Here is a 27,271-nt window from a genome sequence, read left to right on the forward strand (position 1 = left end):
TATCCTTTGATACTGAATGGCTCTATTCTGGAAACATCACTGAGATAGCTGGCTATATTTTATCTATAAATGGTCCTTCAGGATCAATTTTGAGTTCCCGTGGACACAATCAAAAAGTCCAAGATCTGGAATCACCGGATTTCAGAAATTTTAATTTATCACTTTATCTATCTACTTAATACTACTACACTCTCTTTTCAAATGGCACTGCAATGGGAACTACTGCCTATTTGAAAACATGCACTTAAGAGACCATTGTTAATTTTCAGGCAAGAACTTTTTCTTTTGAGTAGGGTGATGTTATTCAGCATCTTTAAGAGAGACAAGAAGCCAGTTTTCTAAATAGGTTTGAACAGCTGGTAAGGGGGGAGAAAGATACATTTTTACCATTAGTTTCAGGAGGGGGGAAAAAGCAAATATTTGCAACTTGTAGGATGGTAAAGTGGCAAAAAATAAATAAATAAAATAAATAAATAAATGAAATTAAAATTGGCATTTCAAAGTTTTTTTTTTGGGGGGGGGGGTAATTTTACCTCTTTACATTGGCATTTTCTGTTTTAATTACGAGAAATAGAAAAATATATAGAATATATTATATAGAAAAATGTCACTAACTGCATGAAGCAGCAATATGCTTGATTTTTATACCTCTGATTGTTAACCATACTGTTGCTTGATCAAAATATTTGAAAAAAAAAAAACTTACTTCTAACTTCTAAACTTAGAACATAAGAGTCTCCTGTATATAAACCAACACAATATTCTGAAAAAGCAGGAAATCCAATTGTTTTATCTTGTTCATACAGCCAAGATGTTGGAAGCCAGGTAGATTTCTCTCCATATTTATTAAAAACATCAGTTTCATTATCACCAGAAAACATTTCATAAGATTTTGGTGCATGTTCCAATACTAGCTGAAAACAGCATACATAATTTTACAGAAAATATTATCCAAATATGGTTATCTTATTTGAAATAAAATCAGTAGAATAGCATTAATTAAATAAATATATACTGAACATAAAAACATTTTATTAAATTTGAAACATAAATTCTCAAAATAAGCACTTTTGGTAGTGACAACATTTAGCCAAATAGCTGTATTATTGTTTAACATCTGTATCTAATGTTTGTTTATCATTATATCTCTGTCATAGCTCATAATTTTAATAATGCATTGTGCATGCTTGTTTGAAGAGAACCTAATGGTACTTTTTTGTTATTGGGACTGGATTCAGAAATGTATGTATGTATGTTTATATATGTAAGATAAAAAATGCAAATCAAAATTATAATTTAAAATGCCTTTTAATTGTTCATTTTTAATTCAGGTATTTTGTCTTTAGTAATAACTTTCTCTAAACTGCATCGTATCTGAAAACATATTCTGCATTACGTCATCTTGAAACTTCTGCATTGCCTATAAGTTTTAGCCAATCAGATTAAAGAAAAATTTTATTATAAATACTGTTGCAATCCTACTCCACCTTTTTTTCTTTCTCTGCTTGTGCTTGCTGGCTGAAAGACAATTTTTGTTTAAAAATTTGAATTCTAAGAATTTTCTAATCGTTTTAAGAATGAAGTGGCATAAATTTTGAAGGCTCCCACTTTTTTTTTTTTTTTGTATATAATAATAATTGTTTTTTAATATAATGGAGTGTAGTTAATTTCTTAAGTAATGGAATGATAGAGCAGTTCAAAAAGGTCAGTTGCCTCTATCCAAGAAATGGAGGCCTTTTATACAGTAACTGATAATTTGACAAATCTTTTGGCCACTGGTGAAGAATAAACAGTGGTTTGCTCAACTAATAAACCTAAATGTTGGTATTTAAAAAAAGCTGTGGGGTCTTCAGGTTTTGTAAAGAATAAGTGAACTATAAATATCTAATAATAGTAAAAAGCATAATTTCAATAAAATATTTCAAATGATGTTTTGAATGATGAAATAATTATATTATAGTATTTTGAAATTTCTTGTAATTTTGTAACTTAATTTATAGATGTATTTTAAATTTTTATAATTGAATAGTTTTTTAAAAAAAAAAAAAAAAACTTCCCTAAGCAGGTAAAATTATGAAGTTTGTTTAATCTGTAAAAGAAAATTTTGTTTTTATTTTGACAACAATTTTTACGGAAGATTTTCAAGCCAAGGATTGCAAAATATGAATATGATACTGAAGTAAATATTCCAAGAACTGTGAACTTTTACTGTTCTTTATTGAAAAAATTAGGACTTTTTTTTTTTTTTTTTTTTTTTACAGTATGTTTACAGAAAAAGGAATTTGCAAAATTTTAGTAGCACTTTTATATTGCATTTCATGTTAAAAATGACGTCTACAAGATTTTGTTATTTTAAAATTGTATTTCCTTTGTTTCGCTACTATTTTAATGCTTTTTTCTGAAAAGGCTTTTCTGTCGCCAAGCCTTTTTCTCTTTGAAGGAGGGGGGGGGGATATGCAAGATAAAAAAATGCAAATCAAAATTCTAATTTAAAATGCCTCTTAAATAGACTAGAAGAGAAACAGGCTAATGTGACAATCAAAATCATAAAAACAACCTTGTATTTAGCGTAAGTATATTAAAACACTCAATCGATTTCGAGGGTAGCTAAAGGTCCCTCCTCATCAGGAGAAAGAAATACCTAGAAAGAAGAAAAATAAAGGGGAAGGAGTCTCAGAAACACGTGGTCCTTATCAGCACTGCACGTGGTTATAACCGGATTTTTAATCAGAGTTACACTTCAGAAAAATAAAAGGGAAGGAGTCTCAGAAAAAAAATGTGGTTCTTATCAGCACTGCACGTGGTTATAACCGGATTTTTAATCAGAGTTACACTGGCCGCCTTATCAGCACTGTACGTGCTGATAAGGTTATAACCATGTGCAGTGCTGATAAGGACCACATGTTTCTGAGACTCCTTCCCCTTTATTTTTCTTCTTTCTAGGTATTTCTTTCTTCTGATGAGGAGGGACCTTTAGCTGCCCTCGAAATTGATTGAGTGTTTCAATATACTTACGCTAAATACAAGATTGTTTTTACGATTTTGATTGCCTCTTAAATGTTCGTTTTTAATTTGAGTTCTTTGTCTCTAGTAATAACTTACTCTAAACTGTGTCATATCTGAAAACGTATTCTGCATTATGTCATCTTGAAACTTCTGCATTGCCTATAAGTTTTAGCCAATCAGATTAACGAAAAATTTTACTATAAATATTGTTGCAATCCTACCCCACCCTTTTTTCTTTCTCTGCTTGTGCTTGCTGGCTGAAGGACATCTCTTGCTTTGTTGCTTCTGTTTAAAATGTAATGCACCATCATCAAAATGGTGGGGTGCAGATTGGCCCCCATTGTGAAGTGCCACAAGTAATAAAGGTATATTTGGAATATCAAGTGATTTTTGTGATTCTTCAAAAGTTCTCGACTGCCAAACTAAATTTTATCATCACACACACACATACACACACACACACACACACACATATATATATATATCAGTGATAAGGTGGGACATGTGCCCCCATGCACAGCATCCAGGCAGCAGCAAACTGAAGTTAAAAAATTTTAGAATGAAATGTTTTCCATTTTTAAATATGGTAGCGGTAGTGGTGGGCTTCCTGGTGCAATCCATTCTTAAATGCAATACAACATAAATGAAAAAAATTCTCAGTCCATAACTCCATTATCATGAGAAAGGATATCTTTTTCCTATTTTTTGTCATGTGATTGGCAAAACTAGAAGAGAATAGCTATGATTTTCCATTTAGATGTAAGATGAAGAAAATTCATCCTTCTCTACATATAAGCAGCCTGGACAGTCCACACTAATTCCGGCTTAAAGCAGAGAAAATAATGAAAGAAAAAAAAATCTAGTAAAAAGATTATTTTTTCACCAGTTATTTTTTCATTATTTCCTTTGCTTTAAGACAGAATTAGTTTAAAGTGAAGTTCTACCATTTAAAATAAGTAGCTTTTTCTGAAGTGTAACTCTGATTAAAAACCAAGTTTGCAAAATCTACTGGATGCTTTTCCCCACTTATGTTAAACCAGAGACAACCCAACCATTTTGTACCTTAGAGTACAGTCTAGAATACTGGTGGCATAGCGGGCACATTTTTTTTTTTTCTTTCCAAGATACACTTACAGATCTGCATAGTTAATAATACACATTATACTATACAAAAAAAATATCCCCCAAAAATATAATTTTAAAATAAAAAATAAATTATTGTATTCATATATAAAATAATTTCTTAGTAATGCAGGTAACAGTTAACAAGTTTTTTCATTTACAATCTGTTGACATAAAAATTCTTCATAAAATTGCAATTCATAACGTCAGCATGATATTTGGCTTTGCATTTCATTTTTCCATTTCTTCATAATTAGGAGATTTATGATGGTATTTCTGTTTGTAAGCAATTATTAGATGCTCATCTGGAAGTCAAGATATGGACTTGTGATATTCATTATTGAAAACGATGATTTGCACAAATATGTGGAATCAAAAAATGGTTTTGTCTTGTATGATACTCTTTTCAAGAATGAAAATTTTTCTTCGAAATATATTTCAGAAATTCTCACCTGATACATACTGGATTTTAGGACTCCAGTTTCTAGCTACCGATTTTTTCATTCTTGCTTGTTTAAGCTCTGTAATGTATGTAGCTATTTCAGTTACATTTATTTGGCAAGTAAAAGGACTGATGAAAAAGGTGATCGTTGGTTAGGTAATATTAAACTATACAAATCATTTTTCAAATATTGCAAAAAAATTGTCAAAAAAGTAACTGAAGATTGATAACAAATGAGAATAAATAGGTTTCAGCTTCACCTATAATTTTTTTCATATTTTCGAAAAGCGCAAGTGACTTGATCTGTAAATGTGATATCCACAACACCAGTTTAGCATTAAACAACTTAACAGACACTGTTAATACAGCTATATGTGTGTCTTTTTCCTGTACCTCCAAGTTTACATAATTCAGTTTCTCAATTATGCCTGTCAGAAAATTTAAATCTGCCATCCAGCGAAAATTCATTAGCTTAGCTTATGATTCTTGCAAGAACTTTGCCTTTAACGAGCCAACATACTTCACCAAGCAGAACAAAATGAGGATCTTCTGGAATTTTTTAGTAAGGCCTTAAAAAGGTGGTGCTGCAAGGTGGCTGCAGTAATTGTTCACTATTTTCATGACATGACTGGAGGTCAGTATTTTACAACGCAAAACTTCCTGCTGAATGATACAGTGATACAAGTTCGAAAATAATTTATCTTACTTGCAAAGGATAATAAATCATATTCAATAGCTTGTGCAGAAGGCGATCTATAGACTTTGTTTATGCTGTAAATGTATTATAGATATCCTTACCTTTTAATATTTTCTACATCTTGTTTACAATAAAATTAGTGAATACCATTCTCACCATAACTGCTAACTGTTTATCCATAGAATCGTCAAATTATAGTGAGAACTTATCACATATTTCAATCACACTTTAGCTGCAATTCCATATCTTTTGCAATGGTATATATTTCTCTTGTGACGGTGTAATCTGATAACTGTAAGTCTTGTATACTGATGATATAATCTCGCATTTGTTAGAAAAATCTTTCAAATAAGCAATCAGCACTAGTTAAAACCATTCAATTAACAATTCACCATTCTAGAAAGGCTTTTTCCTCTTTATGAAAATGAGGGTTGTAGGAAATTGATGTAACGCATCATACACAAGCACTTTAAAATTGACGAAACAATATGATTCTGTACAGTTAGAGTAAAAATTACAGATTCCTTGTCTTTTACTTGAGAAACTAATTTTGCGATTAAAATAACAATGTGCATAAAACATTGACATATAAGACATCAGCATTAAAAAGGAGACACATACACTATTGTACGTGTCTCCTTTTATTAAATCTTAACTTAATCTTAAATTAATCCTTTTATTAAAGTTCGTAACTTATTGATTAAGTTACGAACATATAATAAGCAAAAAATATAACATAGCATTTAGGGGAATACCCATGAAATGCGGGTTCTCCCCATATGGCACTGCCATACACAACATAATTATACTCTGAATACAACTCCATCTAGAAATAGTGACATATCATACAGTACATGGAAGCATTTAATATTTTGAATGCTTGAATATTTGACATTTTTTAAATATTTAATAAATAACTGATGGTTTACCAAACAGTTAGGAAAAGGAGGTATGGTGGGTCGATCTTGATTGATGCATTCTCTTTTAAAAAGTGCAGCATTTTGTTTTTTGTGTCTGCTTTTTCCAACAAAAGATGCAATCAGTAACTGTTCTTTGGAAACTGAAAGAGGTTTAAATAGTTGGAAGAAATCAGAAAAAATTACTACACATGAGAATTCCCAAAGACACATGAATTCTTTCACAACTCGTAAAGAAATGGAAAGGAAGCTGATGAAAAAGAATGTTAAATAGATGCACAGCTTCAAAATCAAATTGCTACAGTGAAGGAAAAATAGAGATAAGTACTAAGACGGTGTTGTGCTGCATACAGTGTTTAGAAAAAAAAAGAAAAAAAAAAAAAAAAAAAGCTCTAAGAGACCACAGAGAAAGTACGATTGAAAGTCACAGAAACAATTTAATTTAATAAATTTATTTTACAGAACTATTATAGAAATTAATATAATAATTTAATAGAAATTCTGAAGCTTATTGTAGAATTAAATACAATTATGAAAGACTACCTTTCGTATGTACAATAAAATCCAGGATCAACTACATATTTTCACCAGATATACAAAATGAAATTATCCAGCTTCTGGCAACTGCAGTTAGAGAAAAACTTGTGTATGACATCCAGGGTGCCAAATACTATGGTATATTTTTTTAATCAACTCCTGACACTACTCACCAAGAGCAAATGTTGGAAACTATTAGATATGTAGATATTAACTTTGAGGAGAGAAAAAAAAAAAAAAAAAACTGTAGTTATAAAACTGTGTTTCCTAGGATACATTCAAAGCCATAAAAAAGATGCAGCAGGTATTGTGGGTGTAATATTGCAACAACTAAAGAAGGACAAATTAGCTTTCAAAGACTGTTGATCCCAGTGTTGCGACAATGTACCTGTAACGCCAGGCTACAAATCAGGAGTGTAACAAAGACTTACAACACTTAACTCAAAAGTTGTATTTGTTAACTATGATTAACCATACACTTAATTTAGTAGGGGTTTATGCTGCTAGTCATGTAGCAGCTGTGATATCTTTAAGTACTGTATAAGCTATCTATGTTTATTTTTCAAGGTCAGCTCTTTGATGGAAAAGACTGAAAACTGCTCTAGGTGTATCAGTGAAGTCAGAATCAGAAACTCACTAGAGTGCCAGATTAGAAGCTACTAAACCAGTACATGATCAATTTGAAAAGTTAGTAGTGCTGTTTGAAAATATTTCAGCGGATCATGATGAAAATGCAGATACAATAAGTTATGCAATTCAATTATTGCATTGGATCTTAACTTTTGAGTTCTTTGTTGTTGTTTGATTCTGAAATACAGTACTTGCCAAGATTGACCAGGTTCAGAAAAGACTTCAGGACCACACTATAAATTTCTACAATGCTGGCCGAGATGTTCAGTCTTTACAAGAATATTTCCTACAAAGCAACGATGTCATATGCATGAAATCTATTGAAGAAATAAAGGAACTGTGTAATACTTTTGATGTCCAAGTTGAAAGACAACAGACAAAGAAGAAGAAAATGCCTGGAGAAATAGCATAGAATGTAGGGCTTACAGCAAAAAATGAAATTCTATGATTAATGAAAAGTATAATGGACAAAATACACACAGAAATGGGAGACAGATTCATCAGCTTGGAGAAAGTGTACTCTAGTTTTGGCTTTGTTTTAGACATAAATGGACTAATGTCTACAGGTAACGAAAATAGCTTGAAACAGAATTGCATTTTCATAGAAAACTTTTATGGTAGAGAATTGGATGGCTTGGAGATGTACACTGAAATAATAGACTGCTGAATGCTACTCAAGACAAAAGCTGATATTAAGCTTTCGATGCCAGAGGACCTCTTTTGTTTTGTTGTACAATATGGGAAGGGGGAGATGTATTTCCAAATCTAAGAGAAGGTCTTCAGCTTTTACTGACTAGCAGAACTTCCATCACCAGGTGTGAAAAATCTTTCAGTAAATTAAAACTTATCTTGTCCTGAGATTAGGCATGACACAAGAAAGATTGTCAGAATTGGCTTTGCTCAGTGTGGTACTGAGAGGTACCACACTGAAAGAGCTTTTTAAAAAAATTAATATACTTAGTTTAAAAATATTTATATTAAAAATATAATTTTTTTTTCAAATGCATTTTTAAAAATTCTCTTTTCTTTCTCTATTGCATTTTTACAAATAAAAGGGGGTGCGAAATCTTCACTTGTCTCCAGGCACTGAAAATCTTAGCTATGCCTCTGATGCATATGCATAATGCGGGGGGAAAGAGGATAGTTCTGTATTTTTTATTCTACTGGGCTGATTGACGAAATTCAACTTGCATTTTTCATGTCTCGAAAGCGTGACTTAGGATATGTATTAGATTTATACATAGCATTGTTCTAATATAGGTATTTTGACACTAAATCAGACTTTTTCTGAAATGACATGCCAATTTTTTTCCATATTTCAATTCTATGACTCAAATTAAGTCAAATTGCCAAACTCTGTAAAAATCGCACAAGTAGTTTTCAAAAAATAAGTCCTCAAAATGTTAGCCCTTCAATGTTAATTGAGTTTGATACATATTTATAAATAACTCTTTTTTTATTAAATTTATTTTATTCTTCCTTTCACATTTCGAAATTTAGGTTCATTCCAAATAACATTTGCCTATTTTTTGATTTTTAAATAATTTTTTGAAAATTTTTTTTAATTATAAACTATAAAATTTTTACCATCATCTTAAAGTAGATATATTGCTAAGCATACCTGTAAAAAATTAAAATTTTTTATTCAAAATTTCCGAAGATACACGTGAATTTATATAATGGCACATTTTGAAATTTGGCATATTTGTTGAAAGCGATAATAACATCAAATGTGGTCTAGGCACAATGTTAAAATTATTTGAAAGTAAGAGTGATGTGACTTTTTTCTGCTCATCCACAATGTAAAAAGGTAGGAAAGATGTGATGTTTTTTCCGCTCCTGCACAATGAAGGGAAAGGAAAATAGGTTGCCATATACTAAGAAGTTCGGCAAGTGAATTACCCTTGGCGCGAACTAAAAAAATGTGCCAAGTTAAATTTTTGAATTTCGCTGTAAATTTTGTACCAAATTTTACAAAATTTAATATTTAGGCATAATTTAGATCGTAGAATCGAAATATGGAAAAAAATTGGTATGTTAATTCAGAAAAAGTCCGATTTTGTGTCAAAATACCTATGTTAGAGTAATGCTATATAAAAATGAAATATATATCCGAAGTCGCACTTTTGAGACATGAAAAACACAGTTGGAATTTTGTCAATCGGCCCAGTAGAACGGGAGATATAGAACTGCCCCCTTTTTTTTTTTTTGCAGTGTACATATACACATGCACACAAGAATGCATATATCCATACATACAGGACTTTTAAGGACTCTTAAGCGCCGTTCCCACTGGGGTTTATCTGAGCTAACGGAGTCAGTTCCCTGTGTCAACTAGCTCCGCTGTGCCTGCAGTTCAGATTTTTCAACTTGCTGCTCTATGGGGAAAAACTGGTTTTGGGGATGGGTCGACTACATTAGTTGTGTTCGTTAGCTCAGATAAACCCCAGTGGGAACGGGCCTTTAAGGAACCTATGAACCCTGTATTACTCAGCCACAAATCGCTGTTCAGAGTCATGCTCTCATTACGTTATTTGGCTGAAAACAAGCAGGTCCTTCCCACAATCCAGACATAGCATTGAATAGCTTTACCTTTACCTGCATTTGAAAATGTTTCTCACAGGGTAGCGATTCAAACATGTAAAAGCAAAAAAGAGACTACAGCATTGGCTGAATGGATAGGTGGAAAATTCCTATGAGGAAATACAAACACCTTGCACTATTTTATGAAAAATATCTTATGATTCAATGAGAATTATCCAGGGCGATGAGGGAAAAAAAAAACTAACGATAATATGATGAAAAAAAAATGTTTAAAAAAAATTCAGTCTATTTTCACTTTGTAGTTAAGAGGAACTTAATTTTTTAAATGCTGCTTATATATACTTCTATGTATTATTGCAATATTATTATTTTAAACTTTTCAGTTTTGTTTGCTGCTTTTCACATAGATTGTTGACTGGAATGCACGAGCCAAAGCATGTTTTTAAAGCTTTATATGAAATATAAATATCAATTTCTTGATGCTATGTAAGCATTTGATTCTTTCAATGAGAAATCCTTCACTTTTGTTACAATGTAGCTGGCACTTAATTTTTGCACTATCACTTACATTATAAGCAGGGATGTGGAGTCGGAATCGGAGTCAGCCAGATTTTGCGGGAAAAGGAGTCAGAGCTGGAGTAGCTAAAAACAGGTCGACTCCGACTCCAGTTTTTGTTGGACAGTTTGAATTTGAAATGAGATTAAAATGAATTGAAAAAAATAATGACAAGCTAGGTTATTATTTTTATTTATGAACTATATACATTAATAAATAGTTATTTCCTGTATTATTGACATATTGATAAATAAATATAAGAAAAGAGGATGGATGTGATAGTTGCCATTAATGACTAAACTGATTCATTTAGTTACAAATCTCACTGGTAAATTTAGGTAAGCAGCAATAGCGGCAAGAACTCCCAAAATTGATGCCATTCTTAGGAATCGAGCAGAAAAAGGAGCAATTATTGGTCAAGCAACGCAATAAGGAAGTACATATTTGATGATAAAGAAGTTTTTAGAATTAAAAACTTTTTTAGAAGATGTAGATAACTCTAATGTTTCACTAACAGAAAGACTGTGGAATGATCTTGCAGAATTGGAAACTCTTCTTTCTTTACTGTATACAGCCACAAAAAAGCTGCAATCTGAAGAATTGGTGGGAGGCGAGATTGGAAGAATGGGGTGTTTGTTCTTTCTGAAATGGAAGGTTTATTGCAGAAGGAATCATTACTTCAATGAAGAAAAGAGAAACTAATTTGCTAGATAATGAGATCTTGCTGGGTTTAATATATGTAGATCCGAAACACCGACTTTTCTTGGATGACGAACAAATTAAAAAGGCAAAGAAAGCTATCATTGAACTTTCATTAAGAATGAAATTATTCTCAGAACAATTGGAGAATTTGAATCAGGACAGTCAAGCTGCAGACATTGCAATTGAGTCTCTATCATCCTCTTCCAGAGATGAGAAATATTTTTGGATAATAATGAAAAGGCTAAGGCAAAGCAAATGAAAATAAAGAACCAAGAGCCTTTAGATATAAAAATGATTAAATACAAAAGAGATTTCTACATAGCCTTTGAAGAAATAGAGTAATATGATTGTGCTTGCAAACACCTCTTTTAGAACTTATAAAAATCTATCCTGAAAAGTTAAAAGAGTAGCCTTAAGAGTAACAGCTCTACTTCCTACTCAAGTTAGTGTGGAAAGACTCTTCTCAGCTCTGAAGTTTATCAGATCGGATCTATGGCTCTCCAACAAAGATCTTGCCAAAGCTATACTGTTTCTTAGAAATAACTAATGCCAGTTTTTCAATTTCATAATAAATGTTAATTAATATAAATAATTTTTTCTATGTCATCATTTTTTTTTTTTTCTGTAGCATCTATTACTTCTTTTATATTAAAAAAATAAGCTGTAACCCATGTGTATATGTTCGCACACACATATATATATATATATGTGGGAGTCGATGAAATTCCTGGAGTCGGTCATTTTCCCTACGACTACACAGCCCTAATTATAAGGAATAAGTTTTATATTATATAAAACACTCTAGCTGCTAATTACATATGTTAATCTTAACAAATCTTTTAAAACTATATACAGTCAAAAGTCGTTAATTCGGACACCCATAATCCGGAATGATCTATAATCCGGACCTCAAAGCTAAAAACTTTCTGCGCATGCGCATAGGCATTTACATGTGCGCATAAGACCTTTACGACTGCACATATGCGTGTGCGCAAACGCAGAATATGTTTTCGCATGCTCGTTTTATGTATAACGAACGGTATAAGCTAAAATTATCTAATTATCTATTTCAGTTAATGTTGATGATTGCGTTTGTCCTTAATCTTCGAATTGGATCCGGCTTATTATTTTTTGCAGACTGTAAGAGCAATTTTATAAAAGTAAACTTGAACTTTCGATTATGTCAAATAGAATTTCCAATGCTGGAGCTCCCAAAGGATCTACAAAACGAAAGTATGTTCCGATGTCCATCAAACAAAAAGTGGAATTGCTGCAAAAAATGGATAAAGACATGAAGAAGATGACAGAGAGGTTAGTGAAAACGAAAAAATTTTGTTTGACAAGTTAATCGGTATTTTTGGCACAGCAATTACGGGACTTGAACAGCGGAACTTTGTAACTGAACAAGAAATTATGTCTGTTTATAGAATTAAAGAGAAAGTATTATCTCATAAAACGAAGCAACTTAAACAACTTACATTGAAAGAAATGTTTAATAAAGTAAACAAATAAATATTAAGCTTTTTTTTTTTTTTTTTTTGTAAATTTTGATACCCTTTATATCATAATTGCTCTTTATTTCATAAATTACAGTTTCATATTTTTAATTTTATAATTTCTGCATGCCATCTTACGAGATTTAAACTGATGATCTATAATCCGGAAAAATCGATAATCCGGAATCGCCGAAGTCCCGACGAGTCCGGATTAACGACTTTTGACTGTATAATTATACACAAAAGAATGTAATAAGATGATCAACAGCTACAAAATGAATGGAAATGGAAGCATTACATAAAATTTACAAGGTTGTTAGAGCATGGCTTTAAGAATTATGTAATAAAAATTTTAAATACTTGTGTCTTAGGTGAAATCAGAAGGTATGATAGGCAGCAAGATAACAGCAGTGATCTGAGCATTGCTTATTTCAATTCCGTTGGAAGTAAATATAATGGTGGATTGGTTTACAGAAATAAATGGTATAACACTCAAATATGGCTTTTTTCAAACCAATTTTCTATTCTCATCCTTACAATCTGAATGCACAATACAACTCTGTTACAGGGATTGTAAAAAATTTCAGAGAAAATATATGTGCAAAAGTGCCAAATCTAGCAAACACACCCATTTAACTGCTTGCAATTCCAGTGAACATGAAAATTTCAAAGTGCACAAATTTAGATAGATCTACATCTGTATCTTGTCGCTGAAATACTGGTTTAATTTTTTATTACTTTTTTGATAACGCTAAGGATCTAACAATTTGGAAACTGCCCAATGATGAAAGGTTTACAAAAGAATTTTTTTTAAAAAAAAGGTCAGCAATTTGAGCGGATTTCTTTGCTTCTGATGAAGAGAAACCTGTACCTGTAAGCCCACAAAATCAATAGAGTCTCAACTGAAATCTGCATCAAATATAAGAATGTTGCTTTGCTAATTTTATGTTTTATATTGGTGTGGTTCTCTTCTGTTTTGATCTTTTTGCATGTTTGCACTCTTATTCATAGTTTTCTGAGTTTTATTAAATGATGAAATGAGAGTTATCAGTTTTCTTTAAAATTATGCTAAAATGCTGATACTGTTACAATTTTAATGCCCCCCGCCTGAAAAAAAAATTGTGTGCTATTATCCAAGTATTGTACTGAAAAGTGCATTTGGTACAATTCCATTATAGGTACGGTAAAAAATCTCCAGTTTACTGTTGATGCCAAAAATAAATATGACAACCCTAATGCAAAAAGAGAAGCATAATAGTAAATAAATATCTAAGATTATTATTTGAATTCAAATGAAAGGTTAATTTCATATAATACATTATTTTTATTATTATATTTTATATAAAAAAGGCTAAACATAACTGAATGGAAATATAATAGTAAATTTCTGGTTCTAATGGAAGTTTTCCACCAAAAAATTTTCTGAATAAAATTGGAAAAAAAATGAAACATTTTAAGTACCTTTAGTGCGAGCAGTAATCACCACCAAAATTTATGATTTTCTGCCAACGTTTTGGTAGTTTTTTTTTAAGTCTTTGGCCCAGAAACTTGGCAGTAAGGAATCAAAAAACAGATCAACCTCATTTCAGATGTCCTGTGTGGGCTGGAAGATTGTATCAGCAAGATGTAGCTTCAGGTGTAAAAAAAGTTATAAGCCCGAAGGAATGATGGGGCTATATGGTGGGTGTAACAAAAGATCCCATTTGAGTCTTTACAAAGTCCATTGGTTGAATGCAAGCACACGTGGTTTATGCATTATTTAGATGGAACATTACCTTTTTGTTCGAAAACTCACTTTGACGTTTTCCATTGATAACAGCATCAACAAGGAGTAGCATCTCACTTACTGTCACCTTACTGTCGAGGGTTTTACCTTTTATCAGATACTCTTTGTGGATAATATTGCGACTCTTCCACCAGATACATAGTATAATCTTTTTGTCAGTCAAATTGCATTTTGTGATGCTATTGACAGGCTCGCTGGATGTAGACTAACCCCATTTTTAGACCGTGTTGTTGAAGTAAATCCATTTTTCATCACAAGTGATGATCCAGTCCAGAATTTTGATCTTACATTGATATTCGAGTAGATTATTGAAAGCCCAATCACATCTGTCCTTTTCTGCTTGAGTCTGCTCATGTGGCACACCGCAACTGAACTTGTATGTCAAGTTTATGCAATGCATAGTGCTAACAATGGACATGGCATTAGCGTCTAACTCTTTAGCAAGCTTTCAAGTGGTTGCATACTGAACTTCTTCCACAGGTTCTCGCAGTCGGGTCTATTCAACATGAGTAGGCTGGCCAGAGTGCTCTGCTTCCTCAGAGTCATAGTCCATGTTTTTTAACTTTCAGTACCAAACCTTCACAGTGTCATATGATACTACATTAGTACCTAAATCTGTACACATGATTTGATGACATTCAGTTGTTGACTTTTTATGATAGAACTGGAAGTAAATGATGGTTCTAATCTGGTAAAGTGATGGTTCCATTTCAGATGCCTTTTACTTAATGATAACGATATTTTTTACAATTTTCACCATACAGTGTTCTAAACCAAGTTTCTTTCTTTCAATGATTAAACACACGATCATGAAATGTTTGTACAGACAATATTTGCAGTGGCAGGAAACTTTCATTAAAAACCCAGTAACTATCTCAGATTTAGATGAAAAGTTAATTTCATATAATACATTTTTTATTATTATAATTTATAAACAAACAGCTAAACATAACTGAAAGAAAGCATAATAGTAATTAATTAACTAAGATTATTAATTTAATTTGATGAAAGATTAATTTCATATAACACACTTTTTTATTATTTTAATGAAGAAAGGTGGCTAAACATAAGTTAAATTAATCAGGAGGCATAAAATTTTCGATGTTTTCCAACATTGCAAAGAAAATATCAGTTCTTTTTAGTGCAAACGCCTGTACATGCACTCAGACAAATAAGAACCGAAATTTAAAATTAGTAAGGAAATAACCTTGTATTTGGCAGAGATTTAGACAAAAAGCTCAATCAATTTCGAGGGCAAATAGGTCTCTCTTTATCAGGAGCAAAGAAATTTGCAAGACTGAAAAGCAGCAGGCATAACGATCCTATTTATACCGTACTGCAGTAAAGCAAACATTAAGATATTGCCATCTATCAGCAAATCCAAAACGCTTCTTCCATTGGCGAATAAGATTTTCTTGAAACTTTTCATATTCACAAAGACTTAGCTTGTTCAGTTAATGACTTTAAGTCCAATCCAGTCCAAGGAGAGAAGGAAAACATGAAAATAATGTGCCTAGGGACTTCCTAATAATCCAATTACATATATTAATATGCACAATTTATACATAACTTTAAAAATGATATCTGGTATGTTTTAGGATTACACTTTTCTTCTAAAAGTCATATATTTTCATTTAGAATGAAATGCAATGTATGAAAAATATAAGAACATTTTGGTTTAAAAAAGTAATAAAATAGAATTGTTAAAATACTTACATAAACACTTCGCCAAATTTGCAAAAATGATTTTTGTACATTGCCATAACAGTAAATTTTGAGTTGATTTTTATGTGTTTCATTTTGTTCATACTGAGAATTTGCCTCTAAATATATCACGTCGTGTCGAGCTATAGAAGAAAAATATTTTAGTTAACAAAATTGTGTTTTATTATATTCCCAGTTATAAGCTGCAATTTACACACATCATAGAATTTTAATAATATCTCTATGATAATAATGCATGCAAATCATAGCTTTTTATGGGACATCCAAAAATTCTACAAAATACAATTTCATTTAATCATAATGTTAACATCAGATAACAAACATGTTAAATTATGATAAAATCATGTCTTTCTGCAAAGATAAAATTAGAAATTAAAAATATTTTAAGTAATAATTATTATATTTTTAATTCCAACTTGCATTACTCGGTGCCACTCAGATGCTGAGCATAGCAAATTAATAAAATTCCGAACTGTAGGAAATATACCATATTACAAAACTAATTAATGAAAATCAGTCAAGACACAATTATTTTAAAAAAAATTAAGTAACTTACATCATTGACATAAACTGACCGGAAAATGCAAGCGCTATGAAACAGTAAGTAGAATGAAATAAAAATGGGCAGCAAAAGAATGTACATATAATAATTGGGTGATTTTAATTTTAAAAAGTAGCAAAGTGATTGAATAAATAGGATGATCATTTGGGAATAGGACTACCTCTTACAATGATACAAGAAGCAATTCTTTGAGGTACAAATGAAATCAGCATCTAGATAATGTTCTGATGGATGGATGACCAAATATTTTCAACCATCCTCCATTGTTCATTCTCCAAACGAAGCTAAGATAGATCAAGTAAGCAATGGCCAATAACATCCTAAAGATTTTTGATTGCTTTGAGATCTGGAAACCACAGTGGCCAAGAAGCATTTTGCAAGGTTTATCTGTTATCAATTGTTGTGTGCAGTCAGATGTAAACTTGCTGGAAAACAGCATTTTACAACCATTGAAAGTAAAACAGTGTAAACAGCTGTAGAATTCATTCGCGCATCAGAGAGCTGTCGCTATGATATTAACCAGAGGTGACCACTAGTGAGACAATAGCATACCAAACCATAAAGCTAGGTTGTAGAGTGGTATTGCATTCAAAACTACAGTAGGATTGCAGCTGTTTCCACATCAATGCAAGGCATTTACCTGCTGAACTGTCACTGATAAAATAGAAGTCATCGCTGAAGTATATACAACCATATACCATTCAGTCATTCAAAAAACTCTGCCCTGACAAAATTGCAGTCATTGGCATCAGTGGTTTTGCATCAAAAGCAGCATTGGTAAAGGGCAACATGATTGCAAATTACTTTCTACTGATCATCTAGAAATTGTTCTCGCTGAAAGCTCATTGCATATTCTACATTATATCAACAGTGATACTTTCTAGGGTCGCATGCCTTCAGATGCGTCGATCCAACAGTGCTGATGTCAGTCATGTATACATGCATGCATTAGGTTATCCAGAAATTTCTATGGGTTTTGATGATAAACACAAATCAAGCAGTACAAAAACACAAGAAAAGTTCATTCATTCACATAAGAATCATTTTGCTCTATGACTTTTTGCCAGCTCTCCAGCAGCTGAAAAATTTCTTTTTAATAATTCATTAGCTTTATTCATAAACAGGTTATCGTGGTGCTGTTTCAGTCTCTAAAGAAGTGAATTCCAGGCCATTCAGAGAATTCTGAAGAGATGAAAACTTGAAGACCTAATGAACATAGGAGTGGCACAAAATATTCTAGCCATACCTAATAAATATTTGTCAAACATTTAATCAATGTGTAGGGCCAAGCACTGTCATGATTGTCATGATGTCAGTTTTGCAGTCAATTTCTGCCTCAAACTGCCATTTGAGGAGAGTTTTTCTGAATTAATTGTTTTGGTGGCAACAATTCATAGTACCCAATTCCTTTGTGTAAAAAGAACTACTTTTTTGGAATGCAACCCTCCACTCCACATAACTAAAGGAGTACTTACATATGCTGTCCCAGAAGAAACACTATACAACAAATGAAAATGACACTGAAGTTATGCAGAGATATGAAGAAACAATTGAATATAAAACCAATCGTTATGAAGTTTCATTACCTTGGAAGGACAATGTCAACAAAATAGATAGTAATTATAACATCGCCTTAAACAGATGGAACAGTTTACTTAGAAGGTTTAAGAAAAATCTTGCTATTTTTTGCCACACCATTGTGTAATCAGAGAAGATCATGATTCTATGAAGTTAAGGGTCATATTTGACGCTTCCTCACATACTCATGACAGTCTATCTTTAAATGATTGCTTACATTCAAGACCAAATTTAAACTCTGAATTATTAGATTTTTTGAGTAATTTTCGTCAACACAAAATAGCATTTGCTGCAGATATCGAAGCTGCTTTACTACAAATTCTGTTGAAGCCTGAGGACAGAAATGCAGTAAGATTTCTTTGGACTGCAAAAGAAAAGGAGCAACAGACAATTTTAAGAATGACGCATGTAATATTCAGAGCAACCTGTAGCCCCTTTTTACTAGCAGCAACTATAAAGCATCACACAAGAAAGTTGAAAGCACAATATTCGAAGATCTGTTAGCTTCTTGAAGAAAAAATTTAGTTTCAATATGAGAAAGTGGAGGAGCAATAACGCCCAATGACACGTGATTTAGAATGTGACTGAAAATATGAAGCTTAATGGAAATGGAATGAATAGCACTTTGTTAGGATAAATTTGGAATTATGAAGCAGATAGATTGAAATTTTGAATCAAAGATGAATTACTCAAAGATCCTGCTGAGGAAATAACAAAACGGAAGATTCTTCAAATTGCAGACGAATTATACGATCCTATCGATTTCATATCTCCCTTTGTTTTTGTAGCATGATGATGCAAGAATGCTGGCAAAGAGGATACCAGTGGGATGCACCACTTCATTAAGAATTGCAGAAACGATTTAAAACCTGGTATAATGAAATTCCTAAACTAAAAAATGTTGAAATTCCAAGACATTCTATCAAAATATAATCTGTCGAATATTCAATTGCACTATTTTACAGATAGTAGCCAAAAGGTATATGGTGCCTCTGCATATTTGAAATACAATGAAAATGAGCTAACAAAAACATTATTTGTTATGTCCAAAGCAAGAATTGCTCCCATAAATATGGTTATGTTACTTCGACTGGAGCTTTTAGGAGCAGTCATAGGAGCTCAACTCATCACATACATTCAACATCCGTTGAAGAACTTAGAAATGAAGATTTATATGTGGACAGATTCAGAAATTGTACTACATTGGGTCAAAACTGATCCAACAAAATGGAAACAATTTGTACAAAATAGATGTCTAGAAATCCAAGAGAAAACTGATCCAGATTGGTGGAATTATTGTTCCAGCCATGAGACTCCTTTGGACTTATTGGCGAGAGGACAGAAGGTAGAAACCCTTTCAAAAAATGAGCACTGGTGGTATGGCTCACCTTGGCTTGTTAAAGATAACAACAGATCTTCGAGAAATTTTAATGAAGATGACAAAATAATAAATTATGAGAAATGGAAAGGAAAGAAACAAGAAATCTTAACAGCAAACTGTATTGTTGAAAACAGCGACCCCATCATTCCTGTCAAGAGTTTCAGTTAAACAAAGAGAAAATATATAGAATAACATCTTATGTTTTCAGATTTATCAATAATGTGAAAAACCCAAAACTAAGAAGAATTGGACCTGTCAAGGCCAAAGAGATGACTGAAGCAGAGAATTTCTGGATAAAGAAAAGTCAGGAAGAAAATTTTAGAGAAGAAATAAGGAAATCAAAGATGAAACAAAACATAGATAGTTCAAAAACATTCACATTAAATCCATTTGTAGACTCACGTGGAATACCCAGAGTAGGTGGAAGGCTTCAAAATGCTGAATTAAGCTATAATCAAACATATTCAGCAATATTACCTGAGAAGTCTCAGTTGACAGATCATATCATTAAAGACTCACGGAACGCAAGGTCACTCTGGTGTAGCTGAAACTTTAACTCAAGTTAGAAAAATTTTGGATACTAAAGGTTCGAGGGCATGTAAAGAATAATATTAATAAGTGTGTGATTTGCTACAGATTTAAAGCTAAGCCACTATGTCGGGATATCATTCCTTTACCAACCAAAACAATAACAGAGGCAAATCCCTTCGAAGTTTTGCTGGTCCTATGAGTACAAAGGATGAAACTGGTAAGGCTTATATAGCTCTGTATAAATGCAGTGCATCTGAAACTAGCATCTAGCCAAAAAACAAAAATTTTCTTCTGACCTTTAGAAGATTTATTTCAAGAAGAGGAGTATGCCGAATGATATATTCAGACAATGTAAAAACCTTCAAAAGAGCAGACGAGGATTTACAAAAACTATGGAATACCATCAAGGACACAGAAGTTCAAAATTATTTTGGTAATAAAGGTATTGAGTGGAAATTCAATGTGGAAAAGGTGGCCTGGTGGAGCGGTTTCTCGGAAAGGCTTGTTAGATCTATCAAGTCATGTTTGAAGAAAATACTCATGAAGGCTTCATTTAAAGTTGAAATCCTGGAAACAGTTTTAATTGAAATTGAGGCAATATTGAATTGACGTCCATTAAATTATGTTTATAGTGAAGTCGAAGAACCAGAACTGTTGACACCAGCTCATTTTCTAGTTGGACGAAGACTGACATCTTTACTATCTGGCAAATTTCTTGAACCCGATTCAACTAAAGGAAATTTAACAAGGCAATATAAATACCGACTAAGGTTATCAGAAGGTTTTTGGAAAAGATGGAAAAGGGAATACTTACTTGAAATTAGAAACGTAAAACAAATTCAGAGAGGTAATGCCAAAACAGATCTTTTGAAGAGATCTGTAGTTCTAGTACATGAAGAAAAATTACCAAAATTATTATGGAAAATGGGAGTTGTACAGGAGTGTCATCCAGGATGAGATGGAAAAATAAGGGCTTGCACTATCCGTTTAGCTAATGGAACTCATCTTCATTGTCCTGTGCAGTTATTGTACCCGTTAGAAATGACTTGAACACTTTGAACTGAACGCAGTGAACGTAAATTATGAACACTACATCTATGAACATTTAAACTTGTCTAAAACATTAAAAACATTAATGTTTAAGATAACTTCAGAATCTAATCCTTTGATGAATCAAAAGTTCATTGAAAGGGATGTTACAGTTTATGCTACTGGCCACAAGGAGGGTGTGGCCTTTTTTATTTTTATGCTCGTTATATTTTTTACTGCATTGAGGATTTTAATAAAAATGCAGTGGCAACAAAATTAAAATGATGAATGTTCTAATGTAAAAATTTTTGTTGTAAATAGTTGTAAAAATAAAATTTTGTGTGAAAACCAAAATGGCAAAGAATTTCAAGCATCTTGTAAAATCATCAAAAAAGGTAAGCAAAAGATTATTTATTAAATGTTAAAAATAAGAACAAGAAAAATGTACAATAATTATTACAAGGGGGTGCAGTCACCCCAATAAGCTAAAAATCCCTTGAAAATACAATTATTCAGATTCGATTGAATAATGTGCAAAAAGAGGTCTTAATGGACACTGGGGCACAAGCAAATTTCATTTCAGAAAACTTATTTCGAAGCCATTTAAAAAAATATAGGTTATTTAAATTTCAAAACACAAAAGTTATTGCAGCATAGGGCAAACATTGTGCATGTATAGGTAAAGTGACATTTAATGAGCAGATAAAGAACAAGGTTTAAAAATCTATATTTTTTTTGTATGTAATTTACGAGCTTCAGTAATAAAAATAGATATTAACAAGTTATTGTTTATCATTTCTTGAAGTGGGTAGAAATAGTCTCCCTTAAAAGAGCTTCAGCGAAAATTATATCTGATTCATTTCTAAATAAATATATTCTAAAATATGGTGATTAGCCAAATTTTCAAAGAGTTATGTGCAGAGCTTGGCATCCACCACCTAAAGATGGTTCCTAAAGCTTCGTTCAGATGGGGGCGTAAAGGGCATACGTGGTTAAAGCCGAGCTCCATTGCCAAGGCAACCTGTCTGTGCTACGTCACAAAATCTGGTTTAGGGCTCGTGGCATAGGGTTCAAAGTTTTCAACTTTACGCCAAGTTTGGGATAAGCTTCGACCAAGCAGAGCAAAGCTAAAACGAAGCGGCGTTCTACAGAAGATTTCACTGTCATAAAACAAGCAGTGCGAATGCGGGAAATCAATCGAGCAGGAGAACACCACGAGAAAGTTGTAGACACATCCACACATGCTCAAATGTAGCTTCTCTCATTGGCCACGGCTTACACCCCGTTCTCGCAAGTGTGAATGGAATTCCCGTATTTTATGCCCTTATGACTACGCCTTACGCCACCATCTGAACGCAGCCTTACAGACTGCAGTCAATTATCGCCGAGCACGTAAATAGGAACATTGTTAAAATCCTATGTACTTATGTAAAAATGTATCACAGAAGTTGGGATGGCTGCTTAAATGAATTCATTTATGCCCTGAGAATGGCCAAGCATGATACTACAGGAAAAACTTCTTGTGAATTATTTTGGGGAGAATAATACTTACCACCTTAGACAAAATGTTCTTTGTCCAGAAAAGGCAGGCAGAATTTAAACTAAATGATATTCAGAAGATAATAAACAAGGCAATAAGAAACTCGGACATAACCAGAGAAAAACAAAAGTTATACTATGATAAAAAGAAGAAATTTTGATCTAAAACCTAGATAAAGAGATAATAAAGTCCTCAAGTTGAAACATTTGTTGTCTTGCGCCAAACTAGAAAAAATGTCCAAATTTTACCAAAGAGTTGAGGGCCTGTACATAATTCAACATATTTGTAGTTCAATTTTATACTTAAAAGGCGATGGAGCAGGCCATTGTGGATCAAGTCAAGAAATACTATGATGATAAGGATATGCCTATTTTTAAAGACATTTTACAGAAAGCACCAAACACAGGTGAAGGGCCTTCAACTTTCAAAAGGGTTTTGCCAGAAACAAAAAGGAGGTCACGAATCCAGCCACCAAGGAAGGACAGAAAGGGCAAGATACCAACACAAGTTCCACAATGGAAATGCTGAATAGAAGAGAAACATTTCGAGAGTAAGAAACCAATTAGCTCTAATGACTGACCAGCCAAGAGTCCTCTGGCCAGACCAAGGAACGTCTTCGACCTCAGCTCGCAAATGTCCAGCACCTCCAGATGTGGTTCAGTGCTAAAAGAAAGTGGCATGGGAAAGGAGAACAAGAGTGAAATGCAAGCAGCCGGTGATAGAAAGCAACAGCAGAGAATTGGAGTTCAACAGATCAGCAAAGTCCCATCATGGAGAAGAATTCCTAAAGAAAAGGATGTCGGAATTCGCCAAACAAAAGATAAGTCAAAATTATTCTATTTAAGTTTATTTTAAAGGTAGTAAGAAGTTGGTTGAAAATATTTATTTCAGTTTTGCCTTGGTAAAGAACAATGTTTCTGTAAGGAAGCAAGAAGCATTTCTATTCTTCTGTATTAAGCACATAGCTTAAAATTTTGTATTAAGCAAGTAGCTCTAAATTTTGTATGAAGCAAGAAACTTTAGCAAATAATCTTGGCTGATTTAGAACAAAATGTTAACTTTAGTCGTAGATACTGTTTTGGGAAATGTTTGTATGTTTTCAAGAAACAACTTCAATACTCAAAAACTTTAAAAAATTATTGCATATAATTAAATTGAGTTTGTTTTCAGCTAAGTAAAGTAAGAAATTATTTATGAAAAATGTTTGAATTGTTAAATACTTAAAGTATTCTTCTATGCTTGAAAAATGTGCTTTGAATGAAAGAGTAGCCCAAGTTAGTTGTGAATTGTACTAAGATAAAGTAAAATTAACTTAGAATGAATGTAAAGTAAATATTAAACTCTCCAGCCTACACAAAGTTAATTTTCACTAGTGTTAGTGTACTTTCACTAGTGTTAGGCCAAGAATTGACTGTAGAATGTTTCTCTCAGGTCTAGGTGGTGTAATTCTAACAAGTAGATGTGGGGTAGTTGGTAGCGTTGTACGCATTCTACATGAAGCACTTTCACACATGCAGTACACCATGCTGGAGAGCTATGAGGGAGTCTTAAATTGGGTAAAAAGCATTAAATGAGTAAATGTACCCTCATGTAAAACCAGATTAAGGTGTTGAAAATGTGCGGCAATGTAACTTTGTTGTGAAACAAGTTTTAAACTATCTTCCTTCCAGACACTTGGAAGAACTCGAGACAAGAAAGTGTAAGAAGAGTAGTAATTTTGTGCTACTTTGTTCATCTGTAAAACTTTAAATTTAGTCAAGATGTAGATTAAGACTGTGAAGGTTGACTCCCATTTAGATTTAGAATTTAAATATCTTAAGCCTTGCTGTGTGATAGTTAAATTCTAGCAAGGGAAGATGTAGGGTTTCCTTTAGTTAACTAACCTTTTATTCAAATTTTTATCTTTCTTGAACTCCTCAACTTCCCCTCGCATTTCCTTGTCAGGATGTAAATTTAAAGTTAAATGAAGTGAGTATTTAAACAGGTCAATCTTGGAATTTATTCAGAGCATGTTTTCACTAGCCAGCACACGTTTCGTTTCTGATCTTGCTGTTACGCTAATATGCCCCTTGGCCATTTCAAATAATTGTCACGCCTGTTAGGTTTGCTGAGTCAACCTAAGCTAGCCGTTACTTAACGCTGCCAATCCAGCACTATTCCATTTAGACTTGAATTGATTTATGTAATAATGTTCAAGTTCCACTGCAAGTTTTTAGTGTTATTGTAAAGCACGAAGTACGTGCCTTTCTGTTAATAGTTGGAAATAATAAAGGGTTATTTTCACCCTTCTTCTGTGCTGGTATTACTTCATGCCTGTGCAAAAATTCACGAGGTTCATTTTGTAGGATCTAGATTAGTTTACGTGGCCTAAAAGGGTTAAATCTTATAGCCATTAAGAATTTCAATTTGAGTATATTTAAGAGGGTGCCCCTTAGATTATTGCTAAGTTGTGCTTTCATTTATTGCCAAGTTGTTGTTTCATTTATAGTAACCGGAGTAGTTGAATGTTATGGAAACAATATTATGACGTAATTGGTTGTGTGATTATGGTGAATTTGACTGATGGGAAAATAGTTGTAAGGGATTGTTTGTGTGTTGAATTTTGGTTAGAAAGTACATTGGTTATTTTGTGGTTTACACAGTAAAATGGCTGAATGTGGCAAGATTAAATTGGAGTTTCTGTACAATTTGTAACAAAAGGGGAAAAAAGCATTAATTGACTGGTGTGTAAATAAAGGTTTGTTTAGTAGCCATTATAAGTGTCTTGTTTGCCCGAGAGAATTGCATATGGTCGAATGTCGAAAGATTATTATTTTTTTTTTGTGTGTGTGTGTGTGTGAATTAATGTGGCGACGCCAGTATACAGATTCTAGTTCAGATAACAGGGGGACCAGAAAGTAATGTCGTTCCTGCGCATGTCGATATTTGATTGTCCTTTGTCAGCTCATTGTGTATCTCGAAAGAATGCCATTTAAAGGTTATTGTAACTTGCTCACTTCTAAATAATTTAATATTAAACTTTTTTTTTTTTTTTTTTCCAATTTGGGGTGAAATGGCCAGCCAAAAACCCGGCATTGTATGCTTTTTGAGTTTCGCAAGGGTAGAAACGCAACAGTCGCGACCAAAAACTTTGCAATGTTTATCCACATGCATTAGACATTCATAAAGGCCAAAGATGGTTTTCTAAGTTCAAATCCAGTAATTTTGATCTGTCTGATTCCTGTCGATCAGAAAGACCAAAAACATTAGACAATGACATGTTAAGGGTAGAAGTGGAAGAAATTCCATGTCAAACAGTCAAGGAACTGTCAAACACCCTTAACCAGCCTTGGTCGACCATCCAAGAACATTTAAAGCGTCTGAAGAGAACAAAGCCAATCGATCCATCACATGCAACTTATTGCTTCAACAGCACCATACAGAACTGTTTTTTGGATCCTTTGATTACTGGAGATGAAAAATGGGTCCTATATGATAATCCAAAACACAAAAGGCAGTAATTCTCTCCAAATGGATGATTACGAAGTACTGCGAAGCCAGGTTTACATGCTGAAAAGATGCTTCTGTGTGTTTGGTCGCGTATTCGTGGAATTGTTCATTTTGAATTGCTGAAACCCGGACAAACTGTTAATGCAGACCTTCATTCTGAACAATTGGATTGAGTGAAACAATCTTTAATCGAAAAATATTATCCAGTGATTGTCAACAGAAAAAGCGTCATTCTGCAACACGACAATGCAAGACCACACAGTGCAAGATGAACACAGGAAAAAAGTAATGAATTGGGGAGGTACTGCTTCACCCACCATACTCGCCCGATATCACACCCTCGGATTTCTATTTGTTCCGATCCTTACAACACTGGCAAAAAATTTAAAATTTGGATGATATCCAAAATGCCATCTCGGGGTATTTTACTCAAAAACAATTTATTTTTATCAATCTGCACACTAGATAGCAAAAGGTGGTTAAGAACAAAGGTGATTATAATATTGGTTAAAAATAAAAACTTGTTAAAAACTTATTCATTTGAATTTAATGTAAGAAAGCGACATTACTTTCCAGTTCCCCTTATAATTTTAGGAAGTTTTTGGATGCTGTATGGAATTTTGTTTTACTGAAGACACGAAAATTTCTAAATAAAATAAGAGGATATTTCCTTTGTATAGTGCTTGCAGACTATAATATGAATTTCCTTTTTTATGTTATTTCATTGATTGATTTAAAATGCAGTTTATTGAGATTATATATTTTTTGTTTGGCTCTAGTATAGAACTGGCTGTTCCTTTGATTTTTTAAGTGAAAATAGATTGATGTGTAAATAAATCAAAGTCAAAGGAGTGCGCAATCCAAGTTTGTGCAATTCTCTGATGATTTTTTGAAGTAAAAATAAGTTGATGTGTACATGGATACTGAGTTTGTGCAATTCTTTGACTTGTAATATTGAATTTGTGTAGTGGCGGTTTTTTGCCGCTACACAAAGCCAAAAT

At 32.7% G+C, this 27,271-nt stretch overlaps 1 protein-coding gene across 2 annotated transcripts in view; it reads right to left on the bottom strand.

The window, feature by feature from the left end:
* Nucleotides 1-27,271, bottom strand: part of LOC118199227 (nuclear envelope integral membrane protein-like) — a 94,508-nt gene that overhangs the window by 58,251 nt on the left and 8,986 nt on the right. Inside the window, exons 2-3 of one of the 2 annotated variants that reach the window (XM_035371028.2) lie at nt 16,152-16,282; nt 707-914 (exon numbers count right to left, since the gene is read on the bottom strand). In XM_035371028.2, the coding sequence (XP_035226919.1) occupies nt 707-914; nt 16,152-16,282 (339 nt within the window). Of the gene's footprint in view, nt 1-706; nt 915-16,151; nt 16,288-27,271 lie in introns of those variants that run through there. The other variant, XM_035371029.2, reaches the window with a different exon arrangement.

Source organism: Stegodyphus dumicola, chromosome 6 (assembly GCF_044657685.1).
Source record: "Stegodyphus dumicola isolate Sdum_Otavi_A_Nest chromosome 6, ASM4465768v1".
Taxonomy (NCBI): domain Eukaryota; kingdom Metazoa; phylum Arthropoda; class Arachnida; order Araneae; family Eresidae; genus Stegodyphus; species Stegodyphus dumicola.